The sequence below is a fragment of the Malus domestica genome, chromosome 12 (genome assembly GCF_042453785.1).
Source record: "Malus domestica chromosome 12, GDT2T_hap1".
Classification (NCBI taxonomy): domain Eukaryota; kingdom Viridiplantae; phylum Streptophyta; class Magnoliopsida; order Rosales; family Rosaceae; genus Malus; species Malus domestica.
The window spans coordinates 28,393,987-28,414,144 of record NC_091672.1 but is presented as its reverse complement, the minus strand read 5'-3'; the positions used below and the strand labels follow the sequence as shown (position 1 = coordinate 28,414,144).

At 38.1% G+C, this 20,158-nt stretch overlaps 2 protein-coding genes across 4 annotated transcripts; both read left to right on the top strand.

Annotated features, from left to right (window-relative positions):
• The first annotated feature begins 2,011 nt into the window (after window positions 1-2,011).
• On the top strand, window positions 2,012-13,641 carry LOC103451319 (DNA polymerase zeta catalytic subunit-like). Of its 2 annotated transcripts, XM_029090011.2 has the most exons (23): window positions 2,012-2,322; window positions 2,588-2,670; window positions 2,921-2,978; window positions 3,282-3,331; window positions 3,457-3,569; window positions 3,648-3,690; window positions 4,325-4,393; window positions 4,629-4,784; window positions 4,921-5,092; window positions 5,191-5,282; window positions 5,366-5,734; window positions 6,027-7,419; window positions 7,684-7,908; window positions 8,185-8,453; window positions 8,751-8,893; window positions 9,206-9,797; window positions 10,225-10,371; window positions 10,522-10,797; window positions 10,932-11,039; window positions 11,573-11,778; window positions 11,888-12,191; window positions 12,443-13,060; window positions 13,238-13,641. In XM_029090011.2, exons 1-23 carry the CDS (start codon window positions 2,223-2,225, stop codon window positions 13,409-13,411), a joined length of 5,760 nt encoding a protein of 1,919 aa, XP_028945844.2. In that variant the 5' UTR covers window positions 2,012-2,222; the 3' UTR covers window positions 13,412-13,641. The 2 variants fall into 2 exon arrangements, with proteins under 2 accessions (XP_028945844.2, XP_070665831.1); XM_070809730.1 differs by lacking the exon at window positions 4,325-4,393 and having other exon boundaries at window positions 2,070-2,322.
• Window positions 13,642-14,393: 752 nt separating this feature from the next.
• LOC103450934 (F-box/FBD/LRR-repeat protein At5g53840-like) lies at window positions 14,394-19,924 on the top strand. 2 transcript variants are annotated; one of them, XM_070809897.1, is made up of 5 exons: window positions 14,394-15,031; window positions 17,321-17,390; window positions 17,477-18,345; window positions 18,432-18,602; window positions 18,691-19,924. In XM_070809897.1, exons 3-5 carry the CDS (start codon window positions 17,539-17,541, stop codon window positions 18,949-18,951), a joined length of 1,239 nt encoding a protein of 412 aa, XP_070665998.1. In that variant the 5' UTR covers window positions 14,394-15,031; window positions 17,321-17,390; window positions 17,477-17,538; the 3' UTR covers window positions 18,952-19,924. The 2 variants fall into 2 exon arrangements, with proteins under 2 accessions (XP_070665998.1, XP_008388559.2); XM_008390337.4 differs by lacking the exon at window positions 14,394-15,031 and having other exon boundaries at window positions 16,960-17,390.
• The last annotated feature ends 234 nt before the right edge of the window (window positions 19,925-20,158 follow it).

Below are 20,158 nucleotides of genomic sequence, written 5' to 3'. Positions count from 1 at the left end.
CATCACCAAATCACACTCACAGTTGAACAGAATAAAATACAAGAAATAAAGACACCGAGAAATTTACGAGGTTCGGCAAAAACCTGCCTATGTCCCCGGAGAGATATTGCTCTTCACTATGAGAATAACAGTACCAGTACACATGAGTTAAATCAACATAACCCAATCCCTAATCCCTTGCACACCCACTCATAGAATTTTCCCAAGAGCCTCACTCTACCCCAAGAGTTCTTTCACTAGAATACTTTTCACTCTAACTCTCTTGATTTTCTCTCAACCCATGTTCAACATTTCCCATGGGAGAGCCCAATGCTCTCCCCCTTTGGATGCTCTCTTATGCCTTCTCAGGAGAGAGCCGAATTCTCTCTCTCTCTATTTTTCTACCACTTGTGTTCTCCTCTGGATGTTCCCACAATTCTCTTCCCCTCTCACTCGGCAATCCCTACTTAACATGCAACTTCTTTCTTTCTTTACATTAAATTACAAAGAAAGCAAGCACACTTGCATAAAGAAAACCAAAGTTTACGGGGTCATGTTTCCAAAGTCCAAAAGCAAGCCTACTCTTGCTTTGTCCTTTGTAGCAACTTTAAATGATGACTACAAACACAATCATGATTGTCTTCCACAAAACATGCTCCTTGCTTTGCCTTTTAATCAAGCCCCAAAGACACTCACGGGTTACCTTATTGTTGCTAGCTCAAAATATGAGCCAATCACAACATTTTACTCATCTTATATGTAATTCTTTTTGTTAGTAAGAATAAGTTTAGAAATACGAATATTGATTTTGGTACTCTTTTCAGCTACAAGTTTTTTTTTGAATTTTGAATAGACGAAAAGGGTATCAGAAACCATGTCATATTACCTCCTTTTGCGGACAATACTGCTCTGCTTAAAGGGAGTGAATCCGGTTAGGATTCTCTTTCCCTCTAGGGTTAGGTTTTCTACTCCTGGTTTTTTTTTTTTATTTCTGGTCCTAGTTGTGATTGTTACTTGTGTGATAAGTTAGCTTATTTGCCAAGGCATAAATCTTTACATAATTATCTCTAGAATTACGTTATAATCGGAATCGTTGATTTTTTTTACCATCGTCTAAAGTTTATGCAATTATGAAATTGTTGAGTCATATATGAATCAATGAAAAAAATTAACGGTATATCACTTATTACATTAATTGTCCATTTGTTCGATAAATATAAATGTCTAAACGTCTCCAAATCAAATGATTTTTTCTAAAGTAAATGGTTTCAGTTATAAAATGATGCTACGTTGATGGGGAACGAGGAAAGAATCCAAAAAATTGTGGTGGGCAGTAGGAGTAACACTGACCGAAGCCATTTGAGTATACGAACAAACAGTTCTAGCGGTCCACCGCGACTCAAACCCCAGTAGTTATGTGTTTTTTAAAGATTCATTTGCCTCTTTGTTAAATATTGATATCAACGTAATTTCACCAAAAAGTTTTTAGTAATTTTAAAAATAGTTTCAAATTAATCAGAAGCAGCATAACAATAAAATTCAATTTCTTTACCAAATAAAAAAAAAGAATTTTATTCATTTTGTTTACCAAAATGGTAATGGATGGCAAAATTTTAAACTAAATTTACAAACCAAATAATTGTCACCAATAATAAATAAGGAAAACTAACGAAAAGTCTAAAAAAACTATAATTTTAAAGGAAAACTAATGAAAAAGACTTGAAAACTTTTGAGTTTTAATGATAAGGATAAAATAAAGGATAAAGTGAATAGTACCAGGTTTGACTTTTTAGTGTAAAAATGTGATTTTTTCGTTAAAGTGAACAGTGAGCTTTTCGTTAAAACTCCCTAATTTTAATGAAAAATAATAAATAAAAGTATAATGAATAGTATAAGAGAAAAATAAAAATGTGATTTTTCGTTAAAAAGTAAACCGTACAAACATTTCATTAAAACTCCCGTCAACCGCATCATTATATATAAAAAATTTGATCACTTTAACATCATCCGAGTAAAAAACCATGTAGGATACAAAACTACAAAAACAGTTGTTTTTCAAACATAACCGCGGACTTCCTGCGCCAAAAATTGGTGCTTCTTCTTCCTCTTCGCATTTCAGGAGAAAAAGCTCCCCAATTTTTAAATCCTCAGTCAAAAACTCCACTAAACTACTAAATAACCATACTTCCTGCTTCCTTGCGCTTCTGCTGGCGGGTTCAATTCCGTAATTTTGGAAAAATCCGATGGCGGCTTCGGAAGCTTTCAGCGTACGGATCGTCTCCGTCGACTACTACATGGCGCCGCCGATCCCAGGCCTCGATATCTCTTACAGTAGCTTCCAAGGTACGATTTTCCCAGCAGAAACGACGCCGTTTGCTTGGTTAAGCTCATAGCCTCTTTCACTCTGCGTTTCATTGAACTTAGACTTCAATTTCTTCAATTTTTGGAAAGTAGATTTCAATTTCACTGATTTTTGTTAACAATTTGTGCAAAAAAACTGATGATTAAGCGTTTAATCTTCAAATTAGAGAAATTGGTAGTTCATTGAATATTGCAATTTTTGTGTGAATTCGTTGTTAATTGTGGTTCAATTCAATTATTTTTGAAGGTGGGAAGGTGAATGAGGTGCCAGTTATAAGAATATTCGGCGCCACGCCGGCTGGTCAGAAGACTTGCTTGCACATTCATAGAGTAAGATTGTTGCTTATTTCTTCATTTCTAAGTATAATGTTTTTGGTATTTCTTTCCCTGCTTTCAGGTACGCAAATTGAACAGTTTGGATAGCTTTATTTATTGTCTTCGGATCATAAATTGCCACGTTAATTTTGCATATTGGTCGACGGGATACATGTGGGATACATGTTTCTATGTAGTTGTGCTGCTACTTTGCCTTTTTGGCGCTTATTTCTTCGGGCAAATTAATATCTTTTATGATGTGCAGGCATTACCATACTTATATGTGCCATGCGCTGATATCCCGATTCAGCTGCACCAGAAAGGTACATAGTGTGTTTCGAACTAGGCCAGCACCCAAAAGTTGAATGCTTTACTGGGTTGGTGTTATTTTTAGACTTACTGTGTTCTGTTTACCTACTGTTATTAAGAAGATATGAGATGCCCTGCTGGAATTTTTTTTTGTAAAGCTCATTTTTTTTTTACGAGAATATACATTTGTGTCTATTCTTGTCTGAAGTTTAGGGTTTGTTAAGTTTGACCTCCTCTGTAGTTATGCTTTTAGCATGTCGTTTAAAGTCTGATTTGATACAGAAATATATTATTTTCCTGTTTGTTTGACGGCACAGGTGATTCATACACACATGATGTAGCTCTTGCTATAGAGAAAGCTTTGAAGGTATGCCTCATTGAATCAGAACAAGTACACATTTATGCAGTGCATGTTATCTGGTTTACGGTTCTCTGCTTCACGTGTCTGGTACTGAAATACAGTTTTAATGTGTTTGGTGTGAACACTTACAGCTCAAAGGTAATGCTGGTTCAAAGCGACAGCATGTACATGGTTGCAGCCTTGTCCAGGCTAGGAAGCTTTATGGTTACCACTCATCGGAGGAGTTGTTCGTGAAGATATACCTGTATCCTAATCTTGTTTCTATGGATGTATATCCTTAGTAGTCTAGGAGTACAATTGAACACCTTGACAAGAAACTAAGCTACTATCCCCATGATGTCTCTCGTGCTGCAAGTCTTCTTCTGGTACTATCCTCATGATGTCTCTTGTCTGTTTGAGATGTATTATTCTTACTATTGAGTTTTGACGGTTGATGTGTTAGAGATTTCTTCCCCATTCATTGTGGTAATTGATTCTTTGATGTGAAGTTCTCTTTAAGTGCTATCAATTCTAATTTTATAGTCTATAAAGTAGTAAACAATGCGGTTTTTTATTATCTTACATTTTTTAAGTGGAAGCATTTCATTGGAGGTTGTGAGTTCTCAATGATGATTCTGATTCTGTCTTTTTATTTGTTTTATATTTCCAAGTGTTAAACTTGTTAAACTATTTCTTTTGTAGCATGTGCACTTCTGTAAAACCTTTTGTCAACCAAAGATATTGATTCTTGTGGGCCTTAAAACTGATTCTTTGCAAGATTTCACATTCTGTATGGAAATGAGCCTCTTACTTGTGATCATAACCCTTGCGCAAATTTCTCAATCAGATTTTCGTTGAGCTTTTGTTGACCTTCTTTAGATTTAAATGAAATTTGATGATCATGGATCGTTATATGGGTGTATGTTTGCTAGTCACATTATTTTTTGGTCTTGATTTAGCTTGAATTATAAAGTGGACTGAGTGGATGCTTGATTTATCATTCTTATCATCGGTTTTCAGGGAAGTTCAGTTTTTGATAAATGCTTACAGCCTCATGAATCTCACATTCCCTTCATTCTTCAATTTATGGTATATAACTTACTGCTTATTATTTTTTGCTTTGATTTTCAGTTCGTAAAATTGTACATGTTAGCATTTGGTTGCTAGAGGACTAAGTGCTCCCAAAGTTTAACTATGATGTATTTGTCTTTTTTAATATTTGTACACATCTGGTTAGGTTGTTTTGAAAAGGTTCACATATCTAACCACAGTTACCACCACTGTCCTTACAACCTCACTTATAAATTCATATCCTTTTTGGTAGGTTGACTACAACTTGTATGGGATGGGTCATCTACATGTATCAAAGATTAAATTCCGTCATCCAATACCAGATGTTTTCGTCCATAGAAGGTCTGTTTACAATGGACAGCCTAGTCAGGACATAGATAAAACGACTTGCATGTCTGCTGATTTTCAGGTCAACATTTTCTCTTTTCTGCATTTCATATGTTTGAATTGACATTGTTGGTATTTATGCTTTTGGCCAGGATTTGATGAGCATGATTGTAACTTTGAATAATGTTCTTGTATGATGTTTTGGATTTTCATATCAGGCAGATATACGTGGCCATCTGTCTTTGGGTTCACCTGTTTGGATATCTTCTACAATTCCAGTTGATTGGACATGGAATTCTCCTGGTGAATTTGAAGGTTCCTCAGATACAGATATTAACAGCATTAAACGTCAAAGTATTTGTGAACTTGAGGGCGATTCTACTGTAGATGGTTCGTTTTTATTCTCAGCTATGCCACAGAGATTGCATTATCTTTCTTCATCCCTGTTCTTTAGCTAATCAAATCTTTACTACTTTATGGTTTCACAGAGGTTCTTAATCAGCAGCTTAAGATGTATACTTCCCTCTCACAAACTTGTTCAGATGTGAAGATGGTTCAGTCACTTGTACCAATTTTGGAGGTTAGTCTTCGTCTCATTCATTTGCTATATTTAATTTATTGTTATGCGTCTTATATTTGTTCCTTTCTTTTTTTTGTCCTTAGGAGTGTGAAAGGACTGGAATACATGAGGCAGCAATACCACCTGATCCTGCCAAACCACTTGCTGAAGAAGCTTTGAAAACTCTCTCGGTTGGTCTTGAATTTGACAACAAGCTTATTAAAGTGCACAGTGAAGCTGAAAGTTCTCTGTGTCGAACTCAATTAAGGAAAGATGTAAGGTCTGTGGAGCCGATGGCATCTCAAAAAGATGAAGGAAACTTTGCTGGACCCCAAACTGATAATCTTATTGATGGAGAAATAATTGGATCTCTCCCAACACAAGATTCTACTAAAGATAGTGTTCCAAATGCCAAACTATCATTGAATAAGGAACTTCCATCATCACAAGTAATCCCGACGGTAAACATGAAGGTATAAAAATCCTGATTATGCATCTCTTTCATCGCTGATGCTGATTTTTCACTCTTGGGAAATTATTTTCTTGGCCCTGTGAATATACAGGGGCTTGGCTAGTTTATTGCATTTCCTTTTATGGAACTTATTACTGCAAGTTATTTGGAACCGTGTAACTCTTAACGACTAATGATTCAACGCATAGTTGTGATGTCTTTTGTAGGTTGTTAGAGGTTAGATTCTTAGGTGAAGCCTTTCCTTCTGATATGTTGTGTCTTGGCCTTGATAGGAATCATATGTTTTCTCTCAGGTTGCAGATAGTGAAGCACTAGGTCTTCTTAGATGGCTTGCCACTTCTCAGGCCACTGATGATATAAACTCTGATGACGAACTTGTTTGTGAAACAATTCTTAGTCCCTTGTTGCCGGCAACAACAATTGACAATGTTCTAAACAAAGCTAATGTGGATTATGAGAATGAATCCCAAAAGGAGTGTCAGGACATACTTGATTCGGTTGGTGATATGATTGACTTTGAAAGATTGCAAGAAAGAGCTTCTTACCCTTCAGATCGAAAGAATTCTTCAAAAAGTTCGTCTGAGTATGTGATTCCCCAGGTGGATGGTTGTGGGGATGACGATTTCTCAACTCCTTGTAATGGATCAGTTGGAAGCTTTTCTGAAATAGAGGGGATGAGTGAATTTAGGACCTCCAGCCATCAGGTGCAAGATGCTAGCTCCATCTTCAATCATAAGCACAAAAGGAAAAAATTATGGGGCTCTTTACCTTTCTCTGAGACCTCAAAGATGAAGACAGAAGGGGAACATGCCAGTTTACACATTGAAACAAAGGACCCTAGTGGTACAAGTTCTTCTGAAAATGAAGTGGGAAAACGTGCAGGCGCTGGAACTTGTGATGCAAAAGACAGTAGTATGTTGGCAAGATGCTCTGTGAGGGACTTGATGAGGAGAAAGCGATCCTACCGAGTTGAGCCACCTGAAAGTAGTGGGAGGGAGGAAAACGAAGACACACTTCTCTGCGCAAAGCATTTAGATTTTCAAGTATCAGGTGCTGATGAGCTTGACAGGAAGCCTCACGAGTCTTCTAACTTCAGGCTATCATTAGCTGACCAACAATCAGGAAGTTATAAGGCTTATATATATGATGCTAAACCAACCAATCCTGGTTGTTCTCTGTATGGTAAACTTCCACTGTGTTCTAGCAATGACAACATTTTACATGCAAGTACGTTAGATGGAAAATTGGATTCCAATGTGTTGATTGGTGAAGAAGTTGGTGCTGGTGCAATGGCTCAATTTCGGAACTTCTTGATTACAGGCCCTTCTCAAGTTCCTTCTGTGAACAAAAGAATGCATACTTGGTCTGCTGAGCATGAAGTGGCTGATGGAGATGGTTATGTTGAAAGTGGCTTTGAAAGCTTATCTTCCAACGGTGGAGTATATGAAATGTCTTTTGAGAATCCCATGGGTGCAAATGCCACAACTGTCAGTGCTGTTCTAAACAATGAGAGGTCTGGTGTCCAAAAACTGGGTAGGGACTCTGTTTCATCTGGGCTCAGACACTCACCGTCTGAGGTCATCTATCCGGATGATGAGGACTTAATTGGAATGACATTCCACAAGAAGCCTCCTGTTCCAGACTGGAAGGACAGGGCATCTAAAGACGCTTCATCTTTATACGATGGTATTACTAGCATTTGGTTAAGAAATATGTTTTTCAAAGAGTGGAAGTTGAAAACTTTTAAATATTGACTGATGATATTAGCATAAATGCCTTGTGCTTTGCATCCTTTAATATCGTCACCATTGATTCTGTCTCTGACATTAAGTTGGTTCATTCATCATGCTTAGGTTTTAGGAATTATTCTGTTGATTGGATTTGGTTCTGATGTCATGCTGTAGTGCTTGCTAGAAATTATTGCTGACCAGCCTATGTTTTCTATTCAAGGAAGAGCCACGGATGACTATTTCCCCTTCTTTGTGGGAGATTTCCCGGACGAGAAAGAAATTCAGAACAAGTGTGTTAGAAGTGAATCTAGCTCTCATGAAGAATCTGTTATGGGTGTCCCTACTCACTATCAAACTGATGGCTCTTTCTTGTATTTGTTAACACCTGCAACTTCACCCCCTTCTGCTGAAAAGGTGAATAGATGGTTGTCAAGTGATGAAAAAGGTATTTGCTAGAATTTTGTAGATTGAGGCTATTACAATTAGCTCTAAATTTTGGTTATGGACTTCTAGGCGCTACTTCTGATAGCAATGTGCCATTATCAATGTGTGAATCTGAAAATGATAAATTATTTCTTTTCTTGAAAGATATTAGACCTTAGAAAGTACAAATGTTTTCTCATGTGTAAACATTTTCTACGATCTTCTAGGAGTCTGACTAGTTTACAGAGTCCTTTGCTTAATGATTGGGACTAAAGTTCACCTGGATGTGGTTCTGTAGATGATGTTCCACCTATTCTCCCCCAAGGATCTCAAGAGAATCATGAAAATCATGAAGAAGAAAGTAAACATTTCTGCACTGACAGGACGGGAATAGCACAAAGAGAAGGAGATGCTGTTAAAGTTCAAACAAACTCTGAATGCTCACAAGATAATTCTCAGATTTCTGGCCCAGATGGGAGATCAAAGCTCACTCCTCTTAGTCAAATTGGATTCAGGGACCCTGCAAGTGTTGGCGCAGGCCAACAGCTGACATTGTTAAGCATAGAGGTATATAAAGTAGAAGTCTCCTCTTATCAAAACACACAGCAGTACTAGTGTCTACTTTTATTTTTCTTGCTCTATCTGATTTAGAAAATCACAATGATTTTTGTGGAATGATTTGTGCCTATGTTTTAGGTTTAGTGGGTTGTAATATTGTCAACAATTCTTTTTGTTGCTTTATGTATAAGGTTCATAAGAATATTGTGATTAAATTTTGTATATTAAGTTTCCTTGAAACTTTCACTAGTTCAAATGTTTATTAGCATTTGCATTGATACAACTTGAATGCAACATTGGTGACAGGTTCAAGCAGAATCAAGAGGAGATCTTCGACCTGATCCTCGGTTTGATGCCATCAATTTTATCTCTCTTGCTATTCAGAATGATAGTGATCCTATTGTTGAAGTTCATGTGCTTTTGCACAGTAAAGCTGAAGGTTCTCAGAGGTAAAATCTTATTTTTATACTGAAATTTGAATACTTATCTTTCTTCAGATCTTTCTTCTACAATGAGTATGATGGTGCATCGTCCTGGTTGGGATATTTGTAATGGTTGTTTCATTTGGTAGTGACAATTTGGATGTTTTATATACAGTGGAATTTGTGGCCTTAAATTTTTCAGGCAATATGCTTAAATAACTGGAACATTATAAAACCTTTTGTAATATTTAAGAACAATGAAGATATACATATCAATACCATTTTCTAGGTAGTGTTGGCTGGCATTTTATAGTAGCTTACTGTGTGTTTCTTTTGCAGGAGTCTTGATGGAATTTCTGGCTGCAAGGTGTTGGTTTTTTATGAGGAGAAGTACTTATTTGATCATTTTATGAAAATTGTGTGCCCATTGGACCCAGATATTTTGATGGGTTGGGATATACAAAGTGGTTCTCTTGGCTTTTTGGCAGAAAGGGCTTCATATCTTGGTATAGGTTTACTCAACAAAATATCTCGGGCACCATCTGAATCCAAGGTGGAGGGTGCAGATTTAGAAGTTTTGGAGAAAGCAATACAAGATAAAATAATTCCTGAGGCAGTCATTGCCAATTCAGTTGTAAGAGAAGATCCAGTAATTGAGGATGAATGGGGAAGAACTCATGCCAGCGGTGTCCATGTTTGTGGTAGAATTATCCTTAATATATGGCGACTGATCCGTGGTGAAGTCAAGCTCAATATGTACACAGTTGAGGCTGTTGCTCAAGCTGTGTTGAGGCGAAAAGTCCCATATATTTCTAATAAAGTACTGGCAAAATGGTTTTCAAGTGGCCCTGGACAAGCCAGATATCGATGTATTGAATATGTAAATGAGAGAGCGAAGCTGAGCCTTGAAATAATGAATCAGTTGGACATGGTATGGTAACTTCTTGCTTTGGTAATATATATAATTTCTAGCTTGCTTCCTCTGTATGCGCTTGTATGTGTGTTTCATATGTATAAGCATTGAGCAATGATATTAAGAGGCTGCTTTTTAGGTGCCTTTTATCCTTTTTTTCAAGCCTGCATTTCATCGGTTAGATTGGCCTATTCTTATATAAACTTTTCTGTCCTTTCTTTCCATTTGGGCATGATTAAAGTATTTCAGTCGTTCCAATAGTTCTTCCATTTGGTCTTTTGAGATTAAACTTTTCATTTTTATGCTTATCTGATTAGTCTTCTAAATAAATGGGTATCTGATTAGCTTTGCTGAGCTGATAATTTGTCAGAGTAATGTTTATTCTCTTTTATATTTTTCTATTCCACTGCCCTTTTTATTAAGTTCATCATGACTATTTTTGCAGATAAATCGAACATCAGAACTTGCACGTGTCTTTGGCATTGACTTTTTTTCAGTTCTTTCTAGAGGTTCACAATACCGTGTCGAATCCATGTTTCTGAGATTAGCCCATGCACAAAACTATGTTGCCATATCTCCTGGGAGTAAACAGGTTCTTACAAGTTATCTTTTACTCTTTCATTTCCCTCCTAATGATGCCCGCTGGTGGATTGCATTTTTCTATTGTTCCATTGGATTCTCATGCAGCCGTGGATGATATATTAGACCATTTGATGACTGTATGATGATTAATCTTTTGTAGGTTGCTTCTCAACCAGCAATGGAGTGCATACCTCTTGTCATGGAACCAGAGTCTGGTTTTTATGCAGATCCAGTTGTCGTGTTGGATTTTCAGTCTCTTTATCCATCAATGATTATTGCATACAATCTTTGCTATTCTACATGCCTTGGAAAAGTTGTACCTTCAGAGGCAAATACACTTGGAGTTAGTTCGTTTTCACCAGATCCCCATGACCTTCATATTTTAAAAGATCAGATTCTGCTTACTCCAAATGGTGTCATGTACGTACCCGAGAAGGTACTATTGTCGTATTTGTTTCTGTTTTACAGATTTAATGCAATCATACGGAGCATGCATTACAAGTTGATCATGCACTCAGAAGAGGGAGGAGAGAGTAACTTCCGTTTCTTGCTGTGAATCATGTGATACAGGTTCGCAAAGGTGTATTACCCCGTTTGTTAGATGAAATATTGTCAACAAGAATAATGGTTAAACAAGCTATGAAAAAGCTGTCTTCTTCACAGCAAGTTCTTCACAGGGTACGTTGCGTTGTTGAGTATAAAGTTTGTGTGGTTCCTCTTTAGTTCTCAGCACTAGTTGTTTGATATATGGATATTGTCCCTTACAATATATGCATATGCTTCAATTGTTAATTGATTCGTACTCTTCTGAATTCCAATATTTGATTCTTTTGTGACCTATACCAAGATAAAAGAAAGAAGTTCTATTCAATCAGCAAAGTTTCGAAGCTTTGATTTATATTCTGTTATTAATTTTGTCATCCTTCCTTGGATTGCATGTCTGGTGTGGATGTGGTTCAGTTGAAATGTGTTGTTGAATGAGAAGCGACAAATGTCTTTCGGTTGAACAAGTTGTGGGTCCATAATTTATCAAGGAAGCCTCAAATTATGATGCAAATTTACCACTTCATTAGTGCTTTTTGAAAGAAATGATTCTCATAGATACAATGAGTTGTGACATTTTGGAAATTCATTTTTCCATGGATTGTGCTCTTTTAAGTACATAAGGGTTTGAAATTATCATTTTTACAAGGCATCACATTCTTTTCCAGATTTTTAATGCAAGACAGCTTGCTTTGAAGTTGATATCAAACGTAACGTATGGCTATACTGCTGCTGGGTTTAGTGGCCGCATGCCTTGTGCCGAGATTGCAGACAGTATTGTTCAATGTGGCCGTAGTACACTGGAAAAGGCTATTTCATACGTAAATGCACATGACAAGTGGAAGGCAAAAGTTATTTATGGCGACACAGACAGGTATCAGTCAATTTGTGTGATTGCTTGTGGGTCAACGGAGATTTTTGTACAACTTCTTTCTCTTTTATTCGTGCTGAGATGGGAAAATTAACTGGCCTTATGTTTGTAGCATGTTTGTCCTCCTAAAAGGACGCACTCTTGAAGATTCTTTTAAGATTGGCCGCGAGATTGCATCTGAAATTAGTGCTATGAATCCGCATCCAGTTGCTTTGAAGATGGAAAAAGTTTACAGCCCGTGCTTTCTCCTTACTAAGAAGCGTTATGTTGGTTACAGTTATGAAAGCCCTGAACAGATCAAACCTATTTTTGATGCTAAAGGTATTGAGACAGTTCGTAGGGATACATGTGCGGCTGTTGCCAAGACAATGGAACAGTCTTTGAGACTTTTCTTTGAACATCAGGACATGTATGAGGTACAAGCACATGCGTCATGAATTCCTTTTCTTATTATATTTCAACTGGTTTGATAAGAATCAAGGCCAAAAAGGAAAAAGAACAAGATGCCTAATAAATTAGAAATACTGTGTGGTGAGTCAATCCATGCTCCCATGTTACTTCTTTAGTTTCATGGCTATCTTGTATTTGCTGGAGCATTTTGCCTGAAATATTGTTTTGTTGACTTTATTTTCCATGGTTGGGTGATCACCGCCGTTTTTGTGCGTAGGTCAAAACATACTTACAGCGTCAGTGGAAGCGAATCATATCAGGAAGGGTGTCTCTTCAGGATTTTGTATTTGCAAAGGAAGTTCGCCTAGGCACCTATCGGGCAAGTTCTATTTCGTCACTTCCACCAGCTGCAGTTGTTGCCACAAAAGCTATGAAAACCGACCCTAGGGCAGAACCACGTTATGCAGAGCGAATACCTTACGTTGTGATCCATGGGGAGCCTGGGGCTCGTCTGGTTGACATGGTCGTGGATCCATTGAATCTCTTGGCTATTGATTCACCGTACAGATTAAATGATCTTTATTACATCCATAAACAGATAATCCCAGCTTTGCAGCGAGTGTTTGGGCTTCTTGGGGCTGACTTGAACGAGTGGTTTTCAGATATGCCCCGGCCAGCCAGGGAAGCCATTGGTAAACGCGCCTTTTATGCTTCCAATCCACACCGAACCAGAATTGATTATTACTATCTTTCAAGGCATTGTATCTTGTGCGGGGAGTTGGTCCAGGGATCAGCCCATCTATGCAATCAATGTTCTGAAAACAAAAGTTGTGCTGCTGTAGCTGTAATTGGAAGAACTTCGAAACTGGAGAGAGAGATGCAGCAGCTTGCTGCTGTAAGTTCTTTGATCAGTTTTTTTTTTTTTGTTTTTCGTTTACGACACATAACCTCTCCAATTTTTTTCATTCTTTCTTAGAACCTTTGCTTTTGTATCCTTCAAATGAATTGTTACATTGTTTGACATACATTATTGAAATTCGCTTTTACGGATATCAGTTCTCTTCTCTTGCAGATCTGTCGACATTGTGGAGGAGGGGACTGGGTCATAGACAGTGGCATTAAATGCACTTCTCTTGGATGCTCGGTGTTCTACGAGAGGCGTAAGGTTCAGAAAGAATTACAAGGGCTCGCTTCTGTTGCTGCAGAAACCGGTTTCTACCCGAAATGCATGGTGGAGTGGTTTTGAAGACAGCAAGAATTTTTTTTCTTCTGGTCTTTGGCCGAAGGCTGTGTTGTTGTATGGTCGTATCAGTTTTTTATTTTAGTTTTGGTGTATTTATGTGTTTAGCCATGATGTGGTAGAATATTAGTAGGGTCCAAATGCGTCAAGTAATATGATTTTTTTAATAAAATACTAATGGGGCCGTAGAGATGGGATTAGCAATCTCATACTTTTCAGGAGTCTCGCCAAGATCACCTAGCGAAGCACTTAAGCCTACACGAGTCCGACTTATTCTCATTAAAGTTAGTCTTGCTCATACCAAACATGGAGTAGTAATCTAGCTAAGCTAGTCCAGTAAAGCTTAGTAAGGGCAAACAGTTGTACATGGAAGTGCTCTTTATTGAACAGTCAATGGTCAATGTTGAGCAAAAATTGTTACGAAGACAAATAATTCACTTCACACAATTTTACTATCGTTCATTTTTTAAAGAGAGTTTTATTAAAATTTGAGTTTGATCCATTCTAGATTAGGCATTTGTTAATTACGACCCTTCTTTTGAGAAAGGAGTACCTTTTGATTTTAACATGAAAAATATGAAATTTGGGGATTGTTGTTTTTATTTGATTTTGTGATTGCACCTAGGTTGAGCCTTAGATTGCCTACGTACCCTTTTAAGGGATCAAGTCACTCAGTAGTTTATGATTTGGTTTGGGATTTTTAGTGAGTGAATAACCCACTAAAAAAGATTTGGTTTTTGGTTTATTTGGATGAATTTGGTTGAATAAACCAGGGATTCTGTTTTGTATTTGGGCTTTACGGTTGTGTCTAAAATATGGTAATAGATTGCCTACGTATCCTTGATATAATCAAAACGATGTAGTTCACAATGATTTAGTATTTTCAATTAGTGGATGACACCCTAAAGAAATATTTGTATTTTTTAGAGCCATTTGAGCCTTGTAGCGACTTTATCTTATATGAGACTTGTCGCTTCGTACCATTTGAAAGTTGACGAGGCTTCGTGCCATTTGACATTTGATATGGCTTTGTGCCATTTAAGACTTGACGTGGCTTTGTTCCATTTGAAACTTTTGCCTTCCGTGCTCTAGTTGAATTAAGAAAAGAAAATATCTTCCGTGCTCTAGTTGTATCTTTTGGCTCGAGCTTTCCTTTTGGTTCAAGTGTTGGTGATCGTCGGTTGCGGGTGCAGGTTCAGAATTGCAACGATGATGATGCGGATTCAGGGATTCCTTTTGTTGACGGAATTCCAGGAAATGACAAGCTTGCTGCTGCCGCTGCCGCTGCTTGTGACCAGTGACGCAGCGACCGGGGGAAGTGGGGAGGTTGCTGCCTCTCCTGTTGCGAGGCTTGGTCTGAACCTTCCTTCAGTTGCGGAACTCCAAAGGCCTACGGCTTTATACTCTGGTTCGAAATCGCCATGATGGATACCCCGTTGTTGTTGTTGTCGTCGACAGAGAAGAAAGAGAGAGAACCCAGACGGTTGTGCTGATTCACGGGAGAAGCAAGCAAGCCTTCCTCTGGTTTTACTCCATTTTTGCCGAGGAAAGAGAGGGAAAGAGTCCCTGGAAGTTTGATGCGGAAGGAGCAGTTGCCGAGAAGCCAACAGGATCCTCTCCGGATCGGTGAGGATTCTTAAAATCTGTAAATTGAAGTCTGATTAATTTTTATCAAATACTATTTGTATTTAATTTTAAATAAAAATATTTAAAATAATTTCTGATATCGAACGAATATGATAATATGATTTAAATTCGTCAAGAAAGATTTACGAACCCGTCTTTTCTTATTTTGAAAAAGAGAAATATAAGTGGTGTAGTCAAACTTGGATTTGAGAAGTTTTAAAAAAACTTTCAAATCTTAGAATAGTTAATTAAATTTTAAAAGATTTTAGAATTCATTAAAATTCAGGTAGTCAATTAAAAGATTTTAGAATTCATTCAAATTTAGGTATAGTCAATTAAAAGATGTTAAAGGATTTTAGAATCCATCCAAATCTGAATGTATTAAAAAATTAAGATTTTAAAGGATTTTAAAAAATTATGGATTTCGTAGGATTTGAAAGCAAAAACTATATATAACCAAAACTAAAAAAATCCAACCTCAACCCCCTAGGATTTCAAATCATTCCCCCACATTCTATTCAAATTCTTTAAAAAATCTATATAAATTTTGTAAGAGTCTTTAACATGGTTTTAAATATCGATAATATCGGCGATATTTCGCCGATATTATCGTTTTTCAGAGGCTTCGATATTTTTTCACATATATGTCTCATTATCGTCAAAATATCGCTATATTATCGAAAAAGTCGTCGTGGATCCGTCGTCGGAAAGACAGCCGAGGCTGCGTCGTCCCCCTAGCTGCCCAGATCTCTCTGCAATCCAAGCTCAAACCTAAGATCTACGCCTCAACGACGCCGATTCCTTGCCGTTGTCGAAGTCGCGGCGAAAGATCCACAACTCCAGAACGGATCGAGCTCGTAGTTGTAGATCCACAACTCGTGGTCTGTCCCCACGGCGAAGCAGGCGTGGTCTTGGGTTGAAGTAGACGGGGAACAGAGACGGAGGCGAGCGCGGCGCCGGCGGGGCAGGCTCCGGGGGGAGGAGAAGAATGGGTGGTTGTTGTGGAGGTTGAGGTTGGGGTTTGGGGGCGATTGGGGGTCATCGTTGGAGTCAACGACAGAGGTGGGGTTGTTATCGGTGGGATCGGTGAGCAAGGCGGAGAAGGATCAAGAGAACTCAGAGTTCCTGGGTTCGCCGACGAGGCGGAATACGCGGACCAGGAGGAAGGCGAGGGAGGAGGAGAATGCCATGTGGAAGAAGGATCGAGAAAGGTCTCTGTGCGTGTGTATGGGAGAAGGGAGAAGAGAGAATGATCGAGAATTCGAGAGATCTGTCGATCTGTGTGTGTGTTTGTGGGAGAAGGGAGAGGGATAGGGAGAAGAGAGAAGGTTCCAGATATAAGTCGTGTGTGCGTGTGTGGTGTGCGTGTGTGGTGGCATGTGTGATCCTGTGTGTGCGTGTGTGTGTCGGTGGCGTGTGTGTGTAGGTGGTGTGTAACGTTGTGAGAAAAGAAAAGCATGGTAAATAATTCAACTTTTACATCTTTTAGGAATGGTACAATGTATAAAGTGTAAAATATTGTACTAATTTAATATATATAAATGATTATGGTGTGTTTAAACTTCTTTCATTAATTACTATATATTTTTTACACTCATAATGTTTGCCAGCTCGCTATATAATCAACTTGATAATGTTAAATACATCATGCAATGCATTTCCTTCCAATTTTTTATGATAAACTAATAGATAATTGACTAAATAAACATCTTGCAAAGTTTCAATAAAAATTTCTAAGTTTTTCTTATAATTTCCGTGGTTTCCATATAATTTTTATCGATATCGATATTATCCCGATATTTCCATCGATATTTCCGTGTTTTCGGACTACCGATATTTCCGATATTACCGATATTTTCTTCCTTGGTCTTTAATCATCTTAAATCTTATCAAATCTATCATTTTTAAAATCCTTTAAAATCTTTAAAATCTTTAAAATCTTAATTTGACTAAACCCTAAAATGTCCACATGCGAAGTTCTAAAGAAAAGAAAGAAAGAGTTAAATAACCTTTACTGCTTTTGCTCCCTTCTACTTTTGTCAATTTCTGTGTGCTGTTATGCTCTTCTGTTTTCTCCCCCCATTTATCGACTTGAGGGTGACAGAGGAAGAAAATCGGAATTAATATTAAGTTACGTATCTTATTATTTGTTTGTATAATAATACATATATCACTTCGTGTGTACTGATCATATTGAAATATCTATCCACTCAAAGCATCTATTCTTTTCTTCTCCCTCTGGCTCCGCCACATTTCTTCTTTCCTCCCTCTTTTTCCTCCGTGTTGCAGGTGTAAAGCTCATCGCAAATCCTCCAAAACAAGCTCATCATCTTCACCCTCTGGCCGCCGTTAAGCAAAGGTAAGCTTTTCTTCCCCTCTCTTGCTCTCTGTGTCTTTCCTCCGGCTATCAAAGGTATCCTTATACCGTGTTATTTTGTCGAGCAGGTAAAAGGAGAGCCAAATACATCGTATAAATCGATCTGCTAAAATCTCTCATTCTCTCTGTAATGGAGACTTGTAGGGCAAGTAAGAGTAGTGAAAAAGTTCCGAGAGTTAGCTTAGAGTTTAGGGTGGATAGGCTGAGTAGTCTTCCAGACGAAATTACTCATAGAATCCTCTCGTTGCTTCCATTTGGAGACCTCTCTCGCTTTGGGAGTTTATCCAAACGCTGCAGGGAGCTCCATTTGTCAACTCCCAGTTTCAGATTAGATTTGTCTAAAGTTGATATATCAACTTGTGATAAGTGGTCTAGGTTCGCAAATTCTGTGGATAGGTTCTTAGACCATCGTGGGGAGAGCAGAATCCTTCACTTTGGTATTAGATTCGACGTCCGTGAACATATTTTTGGAAATGAAACCCCATGCATTTGTGAGGGGGTAGGACGTCGGTTTATTTCGTGGATCGAAAATGCTTTAAGGTGCAAGGTTGAAATACTTGACCTTGATATCAGTAGGATCCATCTAGCGAATGGGGTAGGTGATATCACCATTGAAAGCTCATCACTAAAATCATTTAGTATTTCGAGCAACAGTTGGACAGTTCGTCGACTTAAAATCATCGGTCATAAGCTTGAAGATGTACGCATAGATTGGCGTTCGGAGTGGTGTACAACAGTAAGCATATTTGCTTCAGATGTCAAGAATTTGGAGTGGGATGGGATTACTGTCAACCACCAGCTCGGGACCTTAGAAAGGGCTGAGCTTTCTTTGGCCGATATAATACGTAGAGATCTATCACCTGATGTGAAGGCAGTTGACTTCCTTACCAGCGTGCACCGGGTTAAAGCTTTAACTCTAAATCACAATACCATCAAGGTAAAGACACTACTCTTCAGGCTAAGTGTTATACGAAACATAATTTAGAGTGAGATGTTTAATTCTTCTTTTTAAATAAACTGCAGGCTTTGTTCAAGAAAGGAATACCGCCCTTAGAGAACGTTTTTTATTTCTCTATGAAAATTGGAAACTTTAGTATTGAATTGGTGTTGGCATTGGTCCCTATTCTTAGGGCAATGCCTAATTTAACTATCTTGGACGTGAAGTCTTCGCCGCCCCGTTGCATTCTAAATGAAGTAAGTAAAATGTTCGGTTTGACAATTATCATTAGTTTCTTGATATGTTTTTGGAACTTTGCAATTGATCTACCTGCTTCCTTCTCAGTGTTCAGGTCTTACTATGGAATACTGGAGGTCAAGCAACCTTCCTTTCCTCTCTCAGCTTAAGGAGGTAACCGTAGACCTTAATCGACACTTCTACGGGACCAACCAAATCGAGTTCATAAGGTTTATCCTTGAGGATGCTCAAAGCCTGAGGAAAATGGTGATTATTCATCCATTAGGCCTTGGAAAGGGGCATCTGAAGAGGTTGAATGAAAGTGAGAAGACTTCCAATGCTCGCATAGTCTATCGCAGGTTCAAGTAATCACCAGTTTCCCTACCAAACGCTCAGATATGGTTTCCTGTATTTCGACGTAAGCAGTATGGTGCAGATTTACAAGCCCCACCTGCTTAGCCTGCACGTTGAGAGGGTCTTGAGGGCTTTTGGGGATATGGTTTTGACAAAGGCGAAGTGGGCTTGGGGGAGATTTGGATTTCCAAGTTGAAGATCCAAGAAAAGAGCAAAGTGCAGATTGGGGATTTCTAAGTTGAAGATTCAAGAAAAGAGTGAAGTGCAGTTAAGAATGATTCTGAAAAGAAATCCAGACACTCAAGAGGGGGGAAAAGTAAGATTTCCAAGGAAGATGATGTTGGCATTCGGGAGGCGTCTTCAACTTTAGAGTCTTCTCAAACTATTATGTATAGAAGTCCTAAAGAAGCAAGAGAGGAATTCCATGGTGAGAAGGCTGATAAATCAAATGAGCCAATGCTGAGATCCTCTCTTAAACCTTCGGGGGCAAAAAAATTTAATCGCTCTGTTACTTGGGCTGACGAGAAGGTGGAACATAGAATGAATGGTTATGATACATTTGGCGGTATCCACAAACCTTTTCTTAAACCTTCAGCGGAAAATGAAGCCGGTTGCTCTGTTACTTACTGGGTCTGATGAGAAGAATGATAGCACCAAGAGTAAAAATGTTTGCGAGAGAAGTGCAAGGTGCCAAAGAGGGTTCTGGTGTATTAGGGAATTTGTAATGGCAACATGATGAACGTTTGGAATCTGCAGAATTCTTGGCCATGGAATTGAGGCAGGCAGCAGAAGCTGTTGCATCTGGAGAATCTGATGTCAATGGTGCTGGTATGTCATTGTTTGGTTTAAATGTATTTAGTAGGTACTATGATGCGTGATGAACCAGGACTGGAAAAGATATCTTTTCAACTTTTTAGTTCATAGGGGCTACTTTCCATGTGTTGATTTTACATGTATTATATTTACTTATATTCAGTTTCGAAGAAAACCATAGCTATCCTTGCACGTTCTGGTTAATGTCAATTCAATTGTTAAAAATAGAACCTAGAAAGTGATTACCTTTAGCTCTGCAGTTAAAAATAGAACCTAGAAAGTGATTACATTATGAAATTACTTCTCCAAACAGAAAAATGTGCCTTATTCTCATAAAAAGCACATTTTTCTGTAGATCGTTCACATTTTAGTTGAGGGTAGATGCAAGCTGACAAGATAGAGCACTGAA

Bases quoted from the DNA above. Each gene is read 5' to 3' on its own strand.
- LOC103451319 (XM_029090011.2), top strand. From the start codon at position 2,223: ATGGCGGCTTCGGAAGCTTTCAGCGTACGGATCGTCTCCGTCGACTAC. The intron at 4,394-4,628 runs GTATATAACTTA...CCTTTTTGGTAG, and splicing joins CCTTCATTCTTCAATTTATG to GTTGACTACAACTTGTATGG. The intron at 10,798-10,931 runs GTACTATTGTCG...CATGTGATACAG, and splicing joins TCATGTACGTACCCGAGAAG to GTTCGCAAAGGTGTATTACC.
- LOC103450934 (XM_070809897.1), top strand. From the start codon at position 17,539: ATGGAGACTTGTAGGGCAAGTAAGAGTAGTGAAAAAGTTCCGAGAGTT. The intron at 18,346-18,431 runs GTAAAGACACTA...AATAAACTGCAG, and splicing joins TAAATCACAATACCATCAAG to GCTTTGTTCAAGAAAGGAAT. The intron at 18,603-18,690 runs GTAAGTAAAATG...CTTCCTTCTCAG, and splicing joins CCCGTTGCATTCTAAATGAA to TGTTCAGGTCTTACTATGGA.